The sequence below is a fragment of the Podospora pseudoanserina genome, chromosome 1, assembly GCF_035222485.1.
Source record: "Podospora pseudoanserina strain CBS 124.78 chromosome 1, whole genome shotgun sequence".
In the NCBI taxonomy this organism is placed as follows: Eukaryota; Fungi; Ascomycota; class Sordariomycetes; order Sordariales; family Podosporaceae; genus Podospora; species Podospora pseudoanserina.
In genome coordinates, this window is record NC_085920.1 from 8,322,798 (window position 1) to 8,340,949 (window position 18,152).

Sequence of the window (18,152 nt, forward strand, 5' to 3'; positions counted from 1 at the left end):
CGCCGAGGCTGGCGCAGCAGAGTCGGTATCTCTGGGCAGCGCGGCTCGGATTTTGCTAGTGGTGAAGAACAGGGAAGGGCCAAGGGGTCATGGGTGCGGGAGCGCTTGTTCGACGATCTCCCTGAGTTGAACCGAATTTTTTTCTACATGGCGAAGGAAAAAATGGACTGGGGATGCAACATTATAGCCGAAGTAGGAGGGAGTACAACAAAGAGGAATAGCCAGATATTGTTGGTGCCCGTCGCCGGCAATGCGTCCCGGCAGGAGAGAGAAATCGCCTGATTTTGGGCCAGAAGGATCTTTGACGTTGGTCATTTGGGACTTGGGCTCGGGTTGGGGTTAGCTGGGCAGAAGTGGGGCATCAATGGAGAAACCTGAGGGATCCAAACAATCTCCTGTAGTTCCAGGAAAGTTGCCATATCTTCAACTTGGCCAGAGTTAAACATCCAGTTCAAGCTTCGGGCGTGGTAGGTCATGTTATCTTCGGGTACTGCTAGGTTGCGTCCGTGGTGTTCATTTGACATTTGTGCCTGTTGCCATAGCGGACCGCCCTCCAGAGAAGGAGACAAGGTGGTGAACAGACGATGAATGATAGTTGTGGCATATTGCTCAATCATGCCATAAGGCTCCAAATTGAGTACCGATATGAGAAAACAAAAGCCACTGTTCCCTGGTTGCGAAATAGGAGGGATTTATGCCGGTCTTGTGGGTTGCGGAAAGGTGCTGGTATCTTTTCTTGGACGTGGCCGTACTGATGGCTCTTGAATTCAAGACAGGAGATGCATCCATATGGGCCAAGATTACTGATAATCTAGACATATGTACATACGGCGATACGTCACAATCACAACAGCTTGGAAGGGTCCAAGAGACAGTCATGGTGGGGCATGGGTTGGAGATCAAATCGAGGGGTAGCCTTATGGATCCACCTTAACCGTTTGCTCCACTCGACTTTTGGAGAATTTCCAGGCTTGGCAGCGGGTTCAAAGAACGAGGGGCATTTTCACGAGCAACAGTCGACAACGGCTCACTTGGCTTTTGGTTGCGGTAACGGACAGGAATGTGGGCAACTGCAAGAAGAATGGCTTCTACGACCAGATCGGCATCCTCTGCCGCCCTCACTTTTGAGCTGGTGGGAAAGTGCTCTGTATGTGCAATCCCTCTCCTCTCCATGCTGCTGGACATGCCTGACAACTAATGCAGATATCTAACAGACAACCCGTGCCCGCGCATCCATCTTGACGCTGCCCCACGGTCAGGTCAACCTCCCAATTTTCATGCCTGTAGCCACGCAGGCTTCACTCAAAGGACTTACCCCCGAACAACTCGAGGCAACTGGATGCCGTCTCTGCCTCAACAACACCTACCATCTCGGCCTGAAGCCTGGTCAGGAAGTCCTTGATGCTGTAGGAGGCGCGCACAAGTTTCAGGGATGGAATCACAATCTTCTTACTGATAGTGGCGGGTACGTGGCCAACTCTAATCATGGGAAGCAAAATAGCTGAGATGTCAAAGGTTTCAGATGGTCTCGCTACTCAAGCTGGCCAACGTCACCGAGGAAGGTGTGCGCTTCCTCTCACCACACGACGGCAGCCCTATGCTCTTAACCCCCGAGCACTCGATGAGCCTCCAAAACTCGATCGGATCCGACATTATGATGCAGCTGGACGATGTCCTCGTCACTACACACCCAGACAAGGCGCGCATGAGAGAGGCGATGGAGCGCAGTGTACGTTGGCTTGACAGATGTATCGCTGCCCACAAATACCCAGAAAGGCAGAACCTGTTCTGCATCATTCAGGGTGGACTGGACCTGGAGATGCGCCGGGAATGCTGCCGCGAGATGGTCGCCCGTGACACACCTGGTATCGCCATTGGCGGACTGAGCGGAGGTGAAGCAAAGGATGACTTCTGCAAGGTGGTGGCCACTTGCACGGAGCAACTACCAGAACTCAAGCCGAGATACGTTATGGGAATTGGGTACCCAGAGGATCTTGTGGTCAGCGTGGCGCTGGGAGCAGACATGTTCGACTGCGTGTGGCCCACACGCACTGCGCGGTTTGGGAATGCCATCACCAAGCATGGTGTACTCAACATGAAAAGAGAGATGTATGCCGCTGATTTCGGGCCCATCGAGGAGGGTTGTGGGTGTCAGTGCTGCAGGCCTGTCGGCCAAGAAGGGTCGCTGGGCATTACAAGGGCATTCATTCACCACAATGCCGCCAAAGAGACAGTTGCGGCGCACCTGCTGACACTGCACAACGTGTGGTATCAGCTGGATCTGATGAGACAGGCCAGAGAGGCCATCATTGCTGACCAATTCCCGGCCTTCGTCAAGAAGTTTTTTGTTGGACTGTACCCTGATGGACAGAGCTATCCATCGTGGGCAGTCAACGCATTGCGTGGTGTTGGCATCGAGTTGCTAGAGAGGTGATGTAAAGGTATAGACAAAATTGAATAGATGTACAAGATACCCAAAATATGTCTCTAAATCACTTTACATACTAGTAACTAGGTAATCAGGGGTAACTTTGCATAACAAAGGGTTAGGGTTGAAGAACTCGGCCTTGGCATGAACTGATGGCCAATGGGGCATCCATTCAACTTTTGGAGCTCGGGAATTTTTGCAGCTCAACTCGGCGATTGAAGGAACGAAGCCACGATCTCTCGCGGCCCCGACCCCGACCTCGACGACAGCCAGGAGAGCTTTCGGGCCAATCCAGCCACATTGACCATGGTTTCCAGGAGCGTGTCCCCGGGAGGCGCGCTTCTCCGGGCGTCGCGGATGTTCTCTATGCCGGCACCCCTCCCACCACCGGCGGCAGAAGCCGCTCAAGCAACCTTCAAGTCGCACTCCGATACAGCTACCTCGGCCTACCCAACACACCAGGTCATCACAACCCTTAGTCACGCCCGCAAGGAGGGGGACTGGGGCTTGAAGCGCCCTCTCCCTCTTCGATCAACTACCAAGTCCTCGACTCCCATGCTCCGCATCAAGGGCATCGATACGATCGAGCAAATTACCGACTACGCCTCAGGCGCCGACCACGGCCTCACCCTTCTCAAGTTCCAAGAACTTGGTCTCCCGATCTCTACGCCCTCCTCTTTTGCAAGCTCAAGACGCAGAACCGATGCCGCGACCAGGTCCGTTTTCGAGGACGACATCGATCGCACCGCCATCGCCGCGAAGGACCGTGCAAAGCTTGTCGACCAACGATGGAGGTTTTCTGGCCCATGGCTTGCCGGCATGACGCCCGGCGACTTCAAGAAGTACTTGGCTGAGAGGGTTCGCCCCCGTCGCGCCGCCTTCCGTATGTTTCTGAAGGCCAAGATCGCCCGCGATCTCAACGAGACGGCCAGGTTGAAAGCCTTGGACAACGCAGAGACCGAGTATGACAAGGTCACCGTCGATTCTATTCTTGAGGATGACGTTACCGAGTACTTGCGGAATGTTCGGAACCAGAACGCAGTGCTGTATCAGCTGGTTGGGGAGTTCTTGGATCTCGCACCTCTGAAGCAACCGACGGAACTGACGACTGAGCAAATGTTGCATCCCCCACAACACACATATTCAACCCACGACACCAACAACCCGTATGCCGAACATGGTCCTCCAAAGACCCACCCTTCCGCCGGTCTCTCGTACATCCGCACCGGTGCATACATGGACAACCACCCGCTGTACGGCCCGCAAAAGGAACATAAGCCGGTTGAGGCCAGAGTGCTCAGGCCGCGCAGCCAGCAGAGCTACAGCAGCGCCAAATTGGGTGTTGCTGGTTTCGTCACCGAGACCAGCGAGGGTGACAACGCTCACAATCAGAAGTCCGGGAAGTCGCCTCTTCGACATTTCGACCCTGATCTCAAGAACGGCGCCAAGGTTTACGTTCAGCCTGAAACGGCTTCCGTCAACTCAGATGGCAAGCTGCGGATCGTGCTCAAGGACTCAGTGGATGCCGAGGCTGAGCTGGTTGCCCGTGAGCTGATTGGCGATGGTGAGGGCATTTTTGGACAACAGCGGAAGGAGGTTGAGGTGGTCAGCCAGTCAACCATTCGCAAGTCCTACTCAACTAAGCTCTCGCAGGGTGCACAGGACTATGGTTTGAATTCGGCGAACTAGAGTCGATTGGGAGTGACTGGACTATCTTGCTGATAGCTCCATAATGTATAACATGTTCTCTGTAGAAATATATACCATGTGAGCCATTTCCGATGTCTAAAGGCATTGTTTACTATTGTTGGCTCAAGTTTTTGGAGCGACCATCATAGAGTGAATCCGGGAATGCCTCAGCCGCAGTTGCCCCACCTCAAGTGGCAGCCACAAAATAGTAAGCTTCACCAGCTCACCAGCCACACCCCAAAAGATTGGCATGCCCTAAGCGCACGCAACCCCCACAATTGCAGACCCACTCTGAAAAACCACCACAGGTTTGGCGAGCTCGACTGCGAGAATCCTCCTGCTTCTTCTCTTCTGTGTCCGAAACTCCAAGCGTCGCCCTCGGTAGGTCTTTTTTTCCCTTCACAACAACCAACCACCACACCAAACCGTCAAAATGGGTCGCGTTCGTACCAAGACTGTCAAGAAGTCCGCCAAGGTCATCATTGAGCGGTACTACCCCAAGTTGACTCTCGACTTCGAGACCAACAAGCGGTATGTTTTTCTCCAACCTGGATTTTGGGCAGAGGGAAGACCCGACTGACTCTGAGGAAAAAGTGTGTGCGATGAGATTGCCATCATTGCTTCCAAGCGCCTCCGCAACAAGATTGCCGGCTACACCACCCACTTGATGAAGCGCATTCAGCGTGGCCCCGTCCGCGGTATCTCCTTCAAGCTTCAGGAGGAGGAGCGTGAGCGCAAGGATCAGTACGTTCCCGAGGTCTCCGCTCTCGACTTCACCCAGAACTCCGAGAGCGGCCAGCTCGATGTCGATACCGAGACCAAGGACCTCCTTAAGCACCTCGGCGTATGTGTTGCCCAGTGTCTGAAGGCCACGAGAGTGGAAAAACTGACAGCAATTCACAGTTCGACGCCATCCCCGTCAACGTCATCCCCGTTACCCAGAACCCCGCTGTTGAGCGTGGCCCCCGCCGCTTCGGTGGTGACCGCCCCCGCCGCGACTAAATTGTTTCTTCGAAAGAGGGGACATTTTAGGACCACCAATAGAAAACGACGCTTGACGACTTCGATCACGATACCCTTTTATGACGGTCAACAAAAGTTGGGAAAGGAGTATGAAGATCTCTTCATCACGTGGGAATCAACATGCTGCGGCGTTGGGCCAATACTGACGGCGCTGGGTCGTGGTCGGTCGGAAAGGGAAAAACAAACACGGCATGCGATAGCTTTGAAGAATAAAGCAATCTGTTGCCCCACCCATTCAGGTGTCGCTGAGTCCTGCAGGTAATGCTGAGGACGACGCTCGACTGCCAGACTACGCTTCTCCTTTATGGTGATGCGGATGGGATTTGTTGTGTGAGACGGCTGGGTCCCGCCTCGTTGGGGAGCCCATGTCTGCCCAGGTGATAAATGCTGTGACTTTGATCTGTCATGTGAATCTTCCAGATGTTGTAAACTCCAGGTAGGTTTTATTTCCAAGGTCCGACAATCGTAAACCGGGTATCATAAACTATCAAAACGCCATTTGTTATGCAACCCCAATGCTGTCTGTTTGCCTGTCCATTTTACCAAAGATAGGATCAAGGCCTCCCATAGTTGAGGCTCTCAATACGAATAGAAGGAATAAAATCATCGTCATCATCATCTTCGCCTTCACCGCCAGTGTTGTTTGGTTTCTTGCCCTTGCTGCCAATCTTGTATCCTTCCACCATGAGATGAGCATCGCTCTCGCCTCCCTGGGCGCTGGTGAAGGTGGGAGCTGTGGGCGGCTGGGTGATCTCTTTCTCCCCAATCGTGACCTCGACTTTATCGACGCCCATCCCATTCCTCTCGACGGCTAGTTTGCCCGCTTGCTTCTTTTTCTCGTGGGCTTCATCTCCCTTCTTATCCCTCTCGTCACCGGCCCCATCGAGCGAGAGCCCCTCCACGGCCTTTTCCACCTCCTTTACACCCAGTTCCTTGTCCTCCCTCAGCCGAATCTTGATCTTCATCTCCCCCTTTTCCCCTGTCCACTCGTACGAAGGATGCTCGAGCTGAACATGGATATACATACCCTTTAGCGCGCACTCATCGCTGCACCACTTGTTCAGGTCCTCCGTTTTCGCCACGCCCGACCGCCGGATTTTGACCTTGCCGGGAAAGTTGCGGCGGGGTTTGGAGCAGAGGGCGTAGCCGCATGTGTTGAGGCAGTTCCGTTCGTCTATGAGATCGAGGTACTCTGAGGGGGAGAAGTTGGGGAGGTGGGAGAGGAGGAGGGAGATGTCGGATTGGGAAGGGGGTTGGGAGGAGGGGAAGGCGGCGGAGAGGAGCTCGAAGGTTTCGATGGGGATGGGGGGTTTGAGCTCTGTTTTGGAGAGGGTGAGGAGTTGGGCTGCTTGGGCGCGGGTTAGGCCTGTGAGTTCGAGGGCCGAGGGGGCGTCGGGGGTGGGTGGTGGTTTTTTGAGGATGGATTTAGGAGGGTTGGGGGTGGACGCCATGGAGGTGATGGCTTGGGGGTTTGGTGATGTTGTTGGAGATAAAGGAGGTTATCGTTAGGAGAGGTGACGTTGATAAAGAGTAGTAGTTTAGCCGATCGACAGGCGGTAGGTACCTTGTGTTTGCTGCTGGCGGAAATGTCGTTGTTGATGGGCATGTGAAACAAAAGATGCCAAGCTAGAGATATCAGAAAGTTACAAATGCGATGGAGGGGCGATGCCTGCCGGACAGAGGGGACACTTGCCAGCTGCCAAGCAGCTTGGAGCTTCCGAGGTGAGGCGTTGATCCACCTCGTCATTTCACTGAGGGGTCATCTCCAAGCAACACACAGCGACAACAGGACATGAGATAACTGCCCAAGCCACCTCCTGACTGCAACACTCCCAACTCCGGGTGAATTGCTGCCTGGTGAGGTGTCCAAACCAAAAAGACAGATTTGAAACACGTAGACCATAGCAACAAACGCAACGTGTGGTAGCCTCTTATGCGCTGACGTTGAGGATCAGATGTGCGCCTTAAGCCAACACTTTTAGCCACACTGCAGAACAAGCTGAGGCGTCCGACGTCCGGCTTGCAAGGGGTGACCAAGCAAGGACCGCCCTTCCATGACCACCAGCTGTTGGAGATCGAGCGGTTCTTCTCTCGCACTCCGCCTTCAGCATTACGTTTACACAGCAGGTCCTACAACCTCACTTGCACTTGGCGTGTGTTTACATTGAAAAGTCCTCGAAGTCCAGGCCCACGAAGAGAAGCGGACCGAAAGCCAACCCCGCCCCGCATCTGCCGAGCCAGCGAGCGACGTTTAATAGCTTGCCTGCCTCTGACGACAAGCCCAAAGCACGCAACACAACACTGCAGACATCAACAGTAGCTACCTTGCCGTCTACTTACTCCGAGGCCTCGAGCCGCGTCATCATGTCGTTCAAGGTCAAGGCCTTGTACGAATACAACTCGGGCCACGAAGATGACCTCATTTTCAGCGTCGGCCAGATCATAACGGTGACCGACGAGGAAGATGCCGATTGGTATGCGGGGGAGTACGTCGACGAGGCCGGCAACAAGCAAGAGGGTATTTTCCCCAGGAATTTCGTCGAAAAGTATGAGCCTGCAGCACCTCCTCGTCCGGCGACACGGCCCCAGTCCAAAAGGGAACATAAACCCGCCGCCGAAGCTCCGATTCCAGCCCCGGAATCTCCGAAGCACGAAGTTGCTCCGGAGCCTGAACCTGAGCCCTTGAGATCTCCCTCGCCCGAGCCGACGATTTCCTCTCCTCCACCAGCACCTGCCGCTGTTCCGGTGCCAATTCAATCTGCCCAAGCTCCCGCCTCCCCTCCGGCTCCCGCACCCGCCCCTGTTCCAGTGGCCACGCCCGCACCTCCTGTTCCCCAGCCCACTGAGGCGCCGTCTGCCGCAAAGTCGCCCCCTGCGCCCAAGCCTGCTGCCGTTGTCTCCAAACCCAGTGCTGGACCTCCACCTGTCTCTGATAAGCCAACCGGAAATTCTTTCAAGGATCGTCTTGCACTTTTTAACAAGGCAGCTGCAGCCCCCCCCGCCCCCTTCAAGCCTAGCGGGCTGAGCTCAGGAGGCGGCTCGAGCTTCATCAAGAAGCCGTTTGTTGCCCCCCCTCCTAGCAGGCACGCCTATATTCCACCGGTCACCCAGGCCCCTGTTGCTAAAGTATATCGTCGCGATGAGGATCCGGAGGTCAAGGAGCAAGAAGCCGAAACGCTGGAGAATGCTGGAAAAGCGGGACTTGTTGGTAATACGGCACCAACCTCATCAAGGAATGAGGGTGAAGCCGCTGATGATGAACCCAAGCCCATGAGCTTGAAGGAGCGCCTCGCTCTTCTCCAGAAGCAGCAAATGGAGACTGCGGCTCGTCATGCCGAGGCTGCTGCCAAGAAGGAGAAGCCCAAGAAACCAGTGAAGAAACGGTTGGATAGCCACGATGCCACTGCCGCCGAAGGTGAAGCTACTGCTCCTGTTCCACCCCCTCTGGAGCGTCGCGATACCGAAGACACCACAGGCCGCGGCTCTCTGGATGAATCTCACCCACCCCGAATCCCGCACCCTGGGCGTCGCAGATCTTCAAGAGGAATCGAACCGAATGATGGTAATGAGGCTGATATGTCTGGGGCTGGCGAGACCACCGAGGGTCTGGAGGAGCTCACCGAAAAGGAGGAAAATGACGTTAGACCAAAGCATGTTGCTACTGCCGCGAAACAAGACGATGATGAACAGGCTGATGAGGAAGATGAAGAGGAAGAAGAAGAGGAGGAGGAGGATATCGACCCAGAGGTTCGGCGCAAGGAGGAACTGCGCGCAAGAATGGCCAAGATGTCAGGCGGTATGGGCATGCCGGGTATGGGCATCCCTGGGCTGTTTGGTGCCCCGGCACCTATGATGCCCAAGAAGAAGAAGGCCGCCCCTGAGAAGCACATTGAGGAGCATGAGGAGCCGGTATCGCCTACTGCCCGTGCGCCCCCCGTTCCTATGCCCGGCATTCCTTTGCCTGGGCTCTCGCGCCCACCGCCGCCTCCCGAGCGAAAACAGTCTGCTGCCGAAGAGGTGGAAGATGACGAGGACGAGGCCCAGCTGCAGACTCCCCATCAGGAAGCTGCGCCAGCCCGTATGTTGTTTGTCGAGCACCATCTCAACAAAGCTAACACAGGTGTAGAAACGCCCAATGAACATAGCGCACCCCCCCCTATTCCTGGCGGGAGATCAGTTCCCCCCCCTGTTCCTTCTCTGGACTGTGAGTATAGTGATGCCCATCGTTTTGCACTGTGGAGTGTCATTATTAACCTTGCAAAGCACGTCCGCCACCACCACCGCCAACTGCGTCGGCGATTAAGTCCCCCAGCGAAGGGTCGGTGTCTGACGATGAGCTCTCCGAAAGGCCCAATGATGAATCCGATACACCAAAACCTGATGTAGCCCATGCGACTAGAGCTCCTCCTCCCCCGCCACCTGGGGCTGGCGGTCCTCCACCACTGCCACCTACATCACCCCGGGCTGCCCCCCGTCGGTCTCATGATGAGAGCCCTCTAACTTCACCATCGGCACCTGCTATCCCCAGGCGCGACAGCAGGGCACCGCCTCCAATCCCTGGCGCCGCCCCTCCGCTCCCCACACAGAGCAGACCTCCTCCTCCGCCTCCCACAGCGGCGCCCCCGCTGCGTAGGGATTCAACGGCTGACACCCGGCCGCCCCCAATTCCCGGCGCACCACCAAGGGACGACGATAGTGGTGACGAAGACGAGATCACCGAATATGAGGGCGATTATGACACCGACATCGCCTCGTCGGTTCCTCACAAAGATGCGCTCAAGGCCCATCAGCGGGAGTCGAGTTTCGAGGATATCGGACCGAGATCGCCAACGAGTGAGGCGCCCCCGCTTCCTTCCACAGCGGCCCCGAGAGCAGGACCTCCTCCAATTCCCAGTCAGCCTCCCCCTCCACCAAGTGCGCCAGCGCCCTCGCGCAAGTCTGTAGATGCGCCCCGCACAGCCCCCCCTCCCCCGCCCCCGCCGAAAGAGGCGCCGCCTGCTCACTACGATGATGATGAGTACGATCCATACAACTATAGTTCGTCTTCTCAGGCAGCTCCAGCTGTTCCGTCATTCCCGATGCCCTCTCCGCATGTCAGGCAGAACGAGGAGACATCGGCGCATGAGACCCTCCAGTTTTCCCCGCCACCTCCTCCCCCTCAGAACTTGAGGTCGCCTATCCCCCCTCCTATTTCCTCACCGCCAAACCGAGCTCCTCCGCCGAGAAAGTCGCTGGATGTCCCCCGTGGTAGCGGTGGAAGACGTTCGGTCGACGTTACTCGGCCTTCCATGGAGTCTGGGTTTGTTGCTAATGACATTGATCTAGCCAACCAGTCAGGATGGTGGCTGCAGCCCAATGGCCTGCCTTCGCAGCTCCACGGCCGCAAGGATATCTTCTTCGAGTCTGAAGAATCAACCTCCTCTGATCCCCACCAGGGCGGCAAGACAATTGTGACTCGGGATATCTATGTGTTGTTCCAGGACTACTCCCAGACCGTTATCACCGTTCGTTTCAACCCCCAGGACCCCTCCGATGTCCAGCTCGACCAGCGTCACGAGGCCCCACCACGAGCCTTGCGTCAGGACCAGCTTGAGGAAAGCTACGAGCGGTTTGGTCGTGCCATCGGCGAGGCCGTCCACAAGCTGAAGGACACCGTTGTAGGCGACGGGACTCCACAAGGACTCATTCACGAGCTGCTGCGTCCCCACAAGGACGCTCTTCACCCTGTCGGCACGCGTGCCTATGGCGCCCTGGTGTACAGCAACCTTGCCAACGCCAGCACAAGCCAGAACGACGAGATCCGCCCCGGCGACATCATCAGCATCCGCAACGCCAAGTTCCAAGGCAAGCACGGCGCTATGCACGCCAAGTACAGCGTCGAGGTAGGCAAACCTGACCACGTCGCTGTCGTGGGCGAATGGGATGGCACCAAGAAGAAGGTCAGGGCTTGGGAGCAGGGCCGTGAGAGCAAGAAGGTCAAGCTGGAAAGTTTCAAGCTTGACGACCTGAGGAGTGGTGAGGTCAAGATTTGGAGGGTGATGCCTAGGAGCTGGATTGGATGGGAGGGTGGCGATAATGGTGGAGGAGCAACCGGCGGGAATTAGGAGACGCTGTTGGGCTTGGAAGTTGCCCAGCTTGCTGGGTGGGAAGGAGTGAGGATGGTGGGTGTGTTGGTAAGGGTTGTAGATTCGTTTTGAAGAGTTGTTGTCGTAAAGAGTAGTGCTGGGTGGATGTGTGTGTGTGTGTGTGTGAGAGAGAGAGAGAGAGAGAGAGAGACAAGACCAGTGACAAAGAGAACGGGAGGGACCAGTATCGTATTGAAGATTTTTTTGTTACACTTTGTTTATCAAGTTAAAAATTATTATTGTGTTTGTTTTTTAATTACGCTGCATTTTTTACACCGCTTTGCTGTTATCATTCCAGGTGGTGATGCCCGAACTTGCGATGCGTGGATGTATAACTTGTAGCAGATCGTTCAACATAACACGGGGCCTCAAAATGCAGTCAGTTTCCACGTTGGCCAAGAATCGGCGTAGGTAACCAACCGTGGCATGTTGAGCAAGTAGCAATGTCTTTCCAATAACCAGCAGTAGGTAGTTTGTAATTTTGTTGGCTACAGCTGCCAAAACCAATGAGAACACTACCTTATATATAGATGCCCCAAAATTACTATATCCATCTTATCATAGACGCCCATACAAAACACCCAGTTGGTTTTACTCTAATTCCAACCTGACCAGCCTGCCAAAAACCTCATGCCTGTCTACTACCATAACCTCCCCTCATCATCCTCATATAGAACCATCCTTGTCTGTCTGGCCCATCCTGACCGCTATCCCTCCCTATGCTGCTAGTACTCCCAAAATACAACCCATCCCGTGCCCTTGGTCCCTCCTCAAACAGTAAAACGCCGCTACCATGCATCCCCTTAGTCTTCCATAAGCACATCATCCTCTATTTTATACCCACCCCACCCCCTAATTCCTCCTCCTCTGATTCACCATCATCGTCTCCTTCAACTCCCTCCTCACAACTTCATTAAACTCCTCGGGGTTATCCACATAGAGATGATGCCCCGCCTTCCTCACCACAACAACCTTTACACTCCCATTCTCCTTCTCCGCTCCCCCTTCCTCTAGCAATTCTTTCTCTATTCTCTTTTTGATCTTTTCTTCGGCGGCATACCCCCCAGCAACATCCATCCAGTCGTTTTCTCCGTACATGAACACAATCGGGAAACCGTGCTCTTTTACTTCTGGGGTGGTTTCCGTCTTGGGGGAGATGACCTGCCGGCCGACGTCCTGAATGCGGTTGATGACTGGTGATCTGGCATACGCCCCCGGAGCGAGGAGATACGGCAGGGCATACTCGCCCGACCCACGCTGGCGGAACAGAGCATAAGAGTAATCGTGCAATGCTTGCTTTTCAGGCGAGGGCAGGTGGTTGAACCGGCGGGCTGTCCACCCCGAGACGAACCGGGGACCCAACGGCCCGGCAAAGCGGACGATGCTAAACGGGGAGACGTTTGCGTCCCAGAGCCAGACCAGCCACCCTGGAAGGGGTCGCTTGGGGGGCGTGGTGGAGGTGTTGGGCTGGGAAGCGACGGATTCCTTGTCGCTGGCTTTCGCGTTGACATACTCGGCGTTTTGGCCAGCGGGGGTTTGGCGGACGATGCTTTCCTGGTCCTGGGTGAACTCGGCTGCCATGGTGGAGGTTTCGGGCTCGGGCATGTCGGCGTTGACTGCCCAGGGATCCTCCGGGATCCCCACCGGAGACACCAAAATCAGTTTGTTGAGGTGGCCGGGGTACTTGAGGGCGTAAGAAACAGCGAGGTAGCCGCCCATTGAATGGCCCATCAATGTGAACTTTTCGAGCTTGCGAATCTTGCGCCATTCTTCGAGCGCGTCAATGAACCAACTCTCGGCCTCGGCGATTTTCTCTTTTTGTGTTTTGGCGTGGACCTTGAACGGCGGGCGGGAGGAGTTGCCCATCCCTAGCATATCCAGCGCGTATAATTTCCAACCAGGTAATCTGGTGAGGGGTTCAAAGTTCTTGTAGAAAAAACCCAGCCCGGCGCCGTATCCGTGCAGCATGACGAGGGTGTTGTCCACATCTTCGCCCTCTCTTTCGATTGAGAACTCATTCAGGGCACGGTTCTTCCCCGACAGCTGCACCATTGATGATCGCCAGACTCGCTGGCCGAAAGGATCGGTGTTGGCGAGATCTAGGAGGCGCGCGCCGACACTTGGGCCGGTGGCTTCGCGAACGTGAGGAATAAATGAGAGTACATTCTGTTCGGCTTGTCGCGATGATAGGCTAGTCCACTGCATGCTCGTCAGCCACTTGTCCACTGATGCGCCGTGTTGGCTGCTGGAGCGGAAATACACACCCATTGGTGCGCCGCCTCCTTGTAACCTAGGGGAAATGCCATCATTCTGGGCGTGTGTTTTCTCGGTGCACCTTCAGCGTGGTGCTGAGGGTGATATTGATGCGACGGGTTCTTTTTGCGGTGCGTAGGGAAAAGGAGAGGTTGTGTTGTAGGTGGCGGGATCGAGGAAGAAGTATCCGTAGAGGCAGAGACCGATTCGGTGGACATTCGGCTGCTCGACTCCTTTGAGGGACTTGCTGTTCCAGTCTTTTCCGAGGACGGACCGGCAAACACGGACGAGGCGAGCTTAGGAATACGCAGCAAAAGACTTGTAGGGTTAGTAGACTTGAGCATGGTGACGGTTGGAGGAGCGCGTCGGGACAGCGCCCCTTATACAATGCTCCTGCATTTGTGTCGGGATGGCGTGTCCGGTGCAGACAAGTGCGGGAGAGAAGAAGTGTAAATTCCGCTCCCTCCGACAGCGAATTCCCCAATCAACCAGACCGCTTGCTCAACAATGTCCAGCGATCGGATTTTACGTCGCTCCGCTACCCGATCATGGGAACATGGGGGGAAGGCCAAGCAGTGGCAGGCTGGGAGCTCAATGGTAATGCGGGCGAGTGGTCCCCTGTTTTTGCCGCTAACCATTCTCCCAAAAGTACCCGAACGATGACGTTGCAAGCCGAGACTGGAGACTGCCTGGGGACAGACCCCTGTGAGAATCGAGAATCGAGAGCGAGCGGCCAGCCAAAAGGAAGAATTCCGGGTCCAACCGAGGGTGAGAAGCTCAACACCGCCCCAGTCTTTTTCTAACAACCCTCAAGTTTGCTGTTGTACACCAGATAGATATGCATCCATGACATTGAACGACTCGGCGATAATACAAACTCCGGCATAACTGCGCAATTTTTGAATTGGTTGCATCTGCACTGCGACGGCCCTCTGACGCGGTTGCGGCTCTCTACCTATCTCTCAACAGCTGACCGCTGGCTGGTTGACTGCGCATAGGGATAAGCTCAGCCAGCCCCTTGCCTACCCACCCCCTTACCTTAGGTAACCTAGAGAAATTCCAGATTCTCAACGACCACCAACAAGCGCCACGCGCCCGCCGCGCGCAAACAACACTGATTGAACCGAAATCCTAACGAACACACAATTCTCACCTTCGGAGTTCGATTCCCGACTCCGACTCCCTCCGGTCCGCTACCCGCCCTTCCCCCCCATCCGGCGGCCGGAACGAATCAGACCATGGCCGATACCCTTGACTCCATTGTCAAAGGCGCCCCCCTCTCCTCTGCGGCCGGCCTCACCTCCCGCAATGACCTCTCCAAAACAAGTGGTGTTACTACCGAACCGGGCCCAGGAGGCGCAGATGAGAAGTCATCGTCGCCAACGGGAGATCCCCTCTCCCACACGCCGTCCTCCCCATCCATGATCTACCTCAACCTTTTGATACTCGAAGCCTCCCTGCGCGTGCAGTATCTCGAGCTCCGCGCCCGGCGCCGGCATCACACTTTCTTCCTCTCGCTGCTCACGATATGGACGGCTGGGTTTGGGTACGCACTCTTTCTGGCACCAAGAGAAGACGGCTCGGGCGTGGGCGGGTCGGTATACTGGATGGTGGAAACAACAGAAAGGATGTGCTTCCTGGGTGGCGTCATGACCGGACTGCTCGTCTGGCTGACTGGGATCTGGGAAAGGGGCGTGAGGTGGCCGAGAAGGTGGTTTACGGTCAGCAACAGGGGGCTGAGGGGGTTCAACTGTAAGTTGGTGGTTATGAAAAGGCCGTGGTGGAAGGAGGCGCTGAGCACAATCGGCTGGTTTTTGACGTATGGTGTGTTTTCGAACAATGGGAGTTCTTACCGGTTTGTGGACCCGACCGTGTTGAGGGAGGTGGATAGGGAGTTGAATTTGAGCAAGGACTCGCATCCGAGTGTACATGTCACAAATTGGGATGAGGAAAAGGGGGGGCATGAAGAGGACCTGGCACCGGGTGGGGATTATGTCAAGCTTCTGCTGCTGGCGAAGCCGTTCTCGCCCAGCTTCCGGGAGAACTGGGAGTTGTACAGGGCGGAGTACTGGGAAAGGGAGAACGAAAGGCGTGCTTTGTTGAGGGTGAAGCTTAAGGAGAGGGACCTCAGGCTGCGAAGGGAACACGGGGGTTGGCTTTGGTGGCTTCCCTGGCGCAAGGTGGTGGACAAACCGTCGCAGCACCATCCCGAGAAGGTAGCCCATCATCCACACCACCCTCGCCATGCGGCAGTATTGGGTGAACACAAGCGGACGAGGAGCGGGAGTGGCACCATGAGAAGAGGAAGCATGAACCTGGGAACACCAGGATCGCGAAGCACGACACCGACGCTCGAGGTTGACGACCAATATCTCGGAGTCGCACGAAAGGCAAGCACATCTTCTACGGCGTCTGAAAAGAAGCGGAAGAAGCTAGGCTCGGCCAGCAAAACACGACCTCGTGTGGAATCGAGGTCGGTGACGCCCGAAATAACGTCGCCCTTGGCCAAAGAGTCGACGCCGACGAAAAGAGTATAGATCATGTCGATCAAGTTTCTGAGAAGAGTTTTTTGGGTTTGAAATGCTGCTTCTAGCGCCTGGCTGCATTGCACACAGATAGACCTGCTTGGTTGATCGAGCATGCTTTCGTTACTACCCTGAATGCAATGCCCTGAGGCGGTGCCCATGTTGTCGATGTTTTTACTTGGTTGTCCAACGAAGTACGATGCAAGGTACCAGCTGAAAAGCTCTATTCAACTCCTCCATAAGATTTGGGTATGACTCTCGATTCCTCAACTGAACAAGACATCCTGGGTGGATTTAATGAAGATGGGCATTCCTTTAGGTGGTTCTCTCTATATCGAGTTGGAGACTTTATCCTTTTTATGTAAGACGGTGCATCAAAGCTCCCAACTTCTTTCACTGCGCCCTTGTGGTATCAAGTTCCTGGACTGGCTAAGCTGCAGGTGACATGCCGCCGCCCCACACTGCTGCCTGCCACTCAACTGTTCCCTTGTGGCAGGTTAGGTCTGCATCTCACTTGAGTCAAGAGCCACAGGCATAGCGGACGTTCATCTCACCAATTCACACCGTCGACTTCAGTAATCCTCTATCAGGAGATTTTTTTTTTTTTGCTCACTATATACCTACGTGGCGCGACACCATCATATTCTATAGCCTGGCAGCTCTCTCTGCCAAAAGACACACCAGCAGCCTTGGTGAGCTCATATTAAAGGCCAGCGGAGTGCCTGGTCAAGATTTCACTTCCAGAACCCCAAGACTAAACACCCCTTCAGTCAAACTCTTCTGCTTTGAATTCGCATTATCTGATTTGAGACCTCTCATTGCGACCTCGTAAGGAATCAACACACAACAACCTATTGAAATGGACATGGAACGGGAAAAATCGCCCATCGCCGAAGGAGTGGTCCGCTCGGCACAAACCATGCGTCGCGCCCCTGAACCCCCATATATTCATATTCCCGCTCTCCCAGGACGGTCCAGCAACCCAACTCTGTCCATTGACCCTTTCTCGGATTTAAACAATTCCTCTGGTGCAGGTGATTACACAGAGGAGGAGCTCCGGGAGCTGTTTAGTCACCTCGACACCGAGCGAGCTGTCGATCCGTCTCTCCATTGGCAGTACGCCCACCGCCGGCTGGCTCAGCCCATCCTCGATTTTCTTTACCTCGGTCCCGCCAGCAGCGTCAAAGATCATGACTTTCTTCGAGAGAAGGGGATAACGCTCATTTTTGGCGTCGCGGACGCTCGGTACAAGGGAATTCTTCGAAGCATCCAGCGCGCCGCTGAAGAAGTAGGGATAGCGACTGACAGTGTTGACGTTCCTCACATGCAGAGCATGATCGGACTATTCGGGCAAGCTGCCCAAAAAATCAATGCTCACCTCATCGCTGCCGCGCGCTCTGATCCCACCGGTCAAAGGAAAGGCAAGGTCTTGGTGGTGTGTGAGACGGGAAACGACCGCTCTGCCGTTTTTGTGACGGCATACCTGATGACTATGTTTGGACTTGATCTTGTCCAGGCGGTTCACTTTGTCGTGCTGCAGCGGTTTTGCGTGTCACTTACAGACGATGACAAGACGGTCCTGCAGACGTATCAGGATATCCTACAGGCGAAAAGGGATGTGACGAGGAGTCGGGGTCAGCCACAGGATGGTAGCCAGGGGCAGGAAAATGTCAGGAGCATGATCAAGAGGAGGTTATCCAGGGCGACATCCTCCGTTCAGCCACAGCAGGCGCAGGGATCAACAGAGGATGCGTTCATGGAGGTTGATGGAGGTTATAGTGACGATTTGGAAAGATTCAGAGGTGGGGATGAGGCCGGGCAGAGAAGGGATTTTGCGCCGTTTGTGTCACGGGAGGTGTAGGAGTCTTCACATAGGTCCTATTCCAAAGACAGGGTGGAGTTGTGGCACACAGGGAGAATGCAGTGTTTTTACGCCGGCGGCCGCGAGAGAGGAGAGAAACGTGTGTAATTAATTTTGCTTACGGACCATCGCTTTGAGGGAGTTGACAGATTTCTGGGACATGTGGGAAAACGGAAGGTCACGCGGTTCGGTTGAGTTCAGTTCAGTTATATACCCCCCTTTCTCTTTGCGCACATGCACAGCAGAAG

The 18,152-nt window shown here is 55.1% G+C and overlaps 8 protein-coding genes across 8 annotated transcripts; 6 read left to right on the plus strand and 2 right to left on the minus strand.

Annotated features, from left to right (window-relative positions):
* Positions 1-965: 965 nt before the first annotated feature.
* On the plus strand, positions 966-2,434 carry QC764_123190 (uncharacterized protein; the record flags this gene model as incomplete). Its single annotated transcript, XM_062943554.1, has 3 exons — positions 966-1,147; positions 1,215-1,465; positions 1,516-2,434. Exons 1-3 carry the CDS (start codon positions 1,061-1,063, stop codon positions 2,432-2,434), a joined length of 1,257 nt encoding a protein of 418 aa, XP_062806690.1. The 5' UTR covers positions 966-1,060.
* Positions 2,435-2,734: 300 nt separating this feature from the next.
* QC764_123200 (uncharacterized protein) lies at positions 2,735-4,117 on the plus strand (the record flags this gene model as incomplete). The annotated part of the gene is made up of 1 exon (XM_062943555.1): positions 2,735-4,117. The coding sequence occupies one exon, from the start codon at positions 2,735-2,737 to the stop codon at positions 4,115-4,117; it is 1,383 nt and encodes a 460-aa protein (XP_062806691.1).
* A 433-nt stretch (positions 4,118-4,550) lies between these two features.
* Positions 4,551-5,192, plus strand: RPS17B (40S ribosomal protein S17.e.B; the record flags this gene model as incomplete). The annotated part of the gene is made up of 3 exons (XM_062943556.1): positions 4,551-4,648; positions 4,712-4,961; positions 5,021-5,192. The coding sequence occupies 3 exons, from the start codon at positions 4,551-4,553 to the stop codon at positions 5,117-5,119; spliced, it is 447 nt and encodes a 148-aa protein (XP_062806692.1). The 3' UTR covers positions 5,120-5,192.
* Positions 5,193-5,694: 502 nt separating this feature from the next.
* On the minus strand, positions 5,695-6,591 carry QC764_123220 (uncharacterized protein; the record flags this gene model as incomplete). The annotated part of the gene is made up of 1 exon (XM_062943557.1): positions 5,695-6,591. One exon carries the CDS (start codon positions 6,589-6,591, stop codon positions 5,695-5,697), a length of 897 nt encoding a protein of 298 aa, XP_062806693.1.
* Positions 6,592-6,915: 324 nt separating this feature from the next.
* On the plus strand, positions 6,916-11,529 carry BBC1 (assembly of actin patch protein). Its single transcript, XM_062943558.1, has 3 exons — positions 6,916-9,218; positions 9,267-9,344; positions 9,404-11,529. The coding sequence occupies exons 1-3, from the start codon at positions 7,505-7,507 to the stop codon at positions 11,242-11,244; spliced, it is 3,633 nt and encodes a 1,210-aa protein (XP_062806694.1). The 5' UTR covers positions 6,916-7,504; the 3' UTR covers positions 11,245-11,529.
* Positions 11,530-11,695: 166 nt separating this feature from the next.
* QC764_123240 (uncharacterized protein) lies at positions 11,696-14,391 on the minus strand. Its single transcript, XM_062943559.1, has 2 exons — positions 13,530-14,391; positions 11,696-13,464 (listed from the first exon to the last, which is right to left on the minus strand). The coding sequence occupies exons 1-2, from the start codon at positions 13,860-13,862 to the stop codon at positions 12,118-12,120; spliced, it is 1,680 nt and encodes a 559-aa protein (XP_062806695.1). The 5' UTR covers positions 13,863-14,391; the 3' UTR covers positions 11,696-12,117.
* Positions 14,392-14,756: 365 nt separating this feature from the next.
* Positions 14,757-16,055, plus strand: SPO7 (Nem1-Spo7 phosphatase regulatory subunit; the record flags this gene model as incomplete). The annotated part of the gene is made up of 1 exon (XM_062943560.1): positions 14,757-16,055. The coding sequence occupies one exon, from the start codon at positions 14,757-14,759 to the stop codon at positions 16,053-16,055; it is 1,299 nt and encodes a 432-aa protein (XP_062806696.1).
* An 847-nt stretch (positions 16,056-16,902) lies between these two features.
* On the plus strand, positions 16,903-17,904 carry QC764_123260 (uncharacterized protein; the record flags this gene model as incomplete). Its single annotated transcript, XM_062943561.1, has 1 exon — positions 16,903-17,904. The coding sequence occupies one exon, from the start codon at positions 16,903-16,905 to the stop codon at positions 17,902-17,904; it is 1,002 nt and encodes a 333-aa protein (XP_062806697.1).
* Positions 17,905-18,152: the final 248 nt, after the last annotated feature.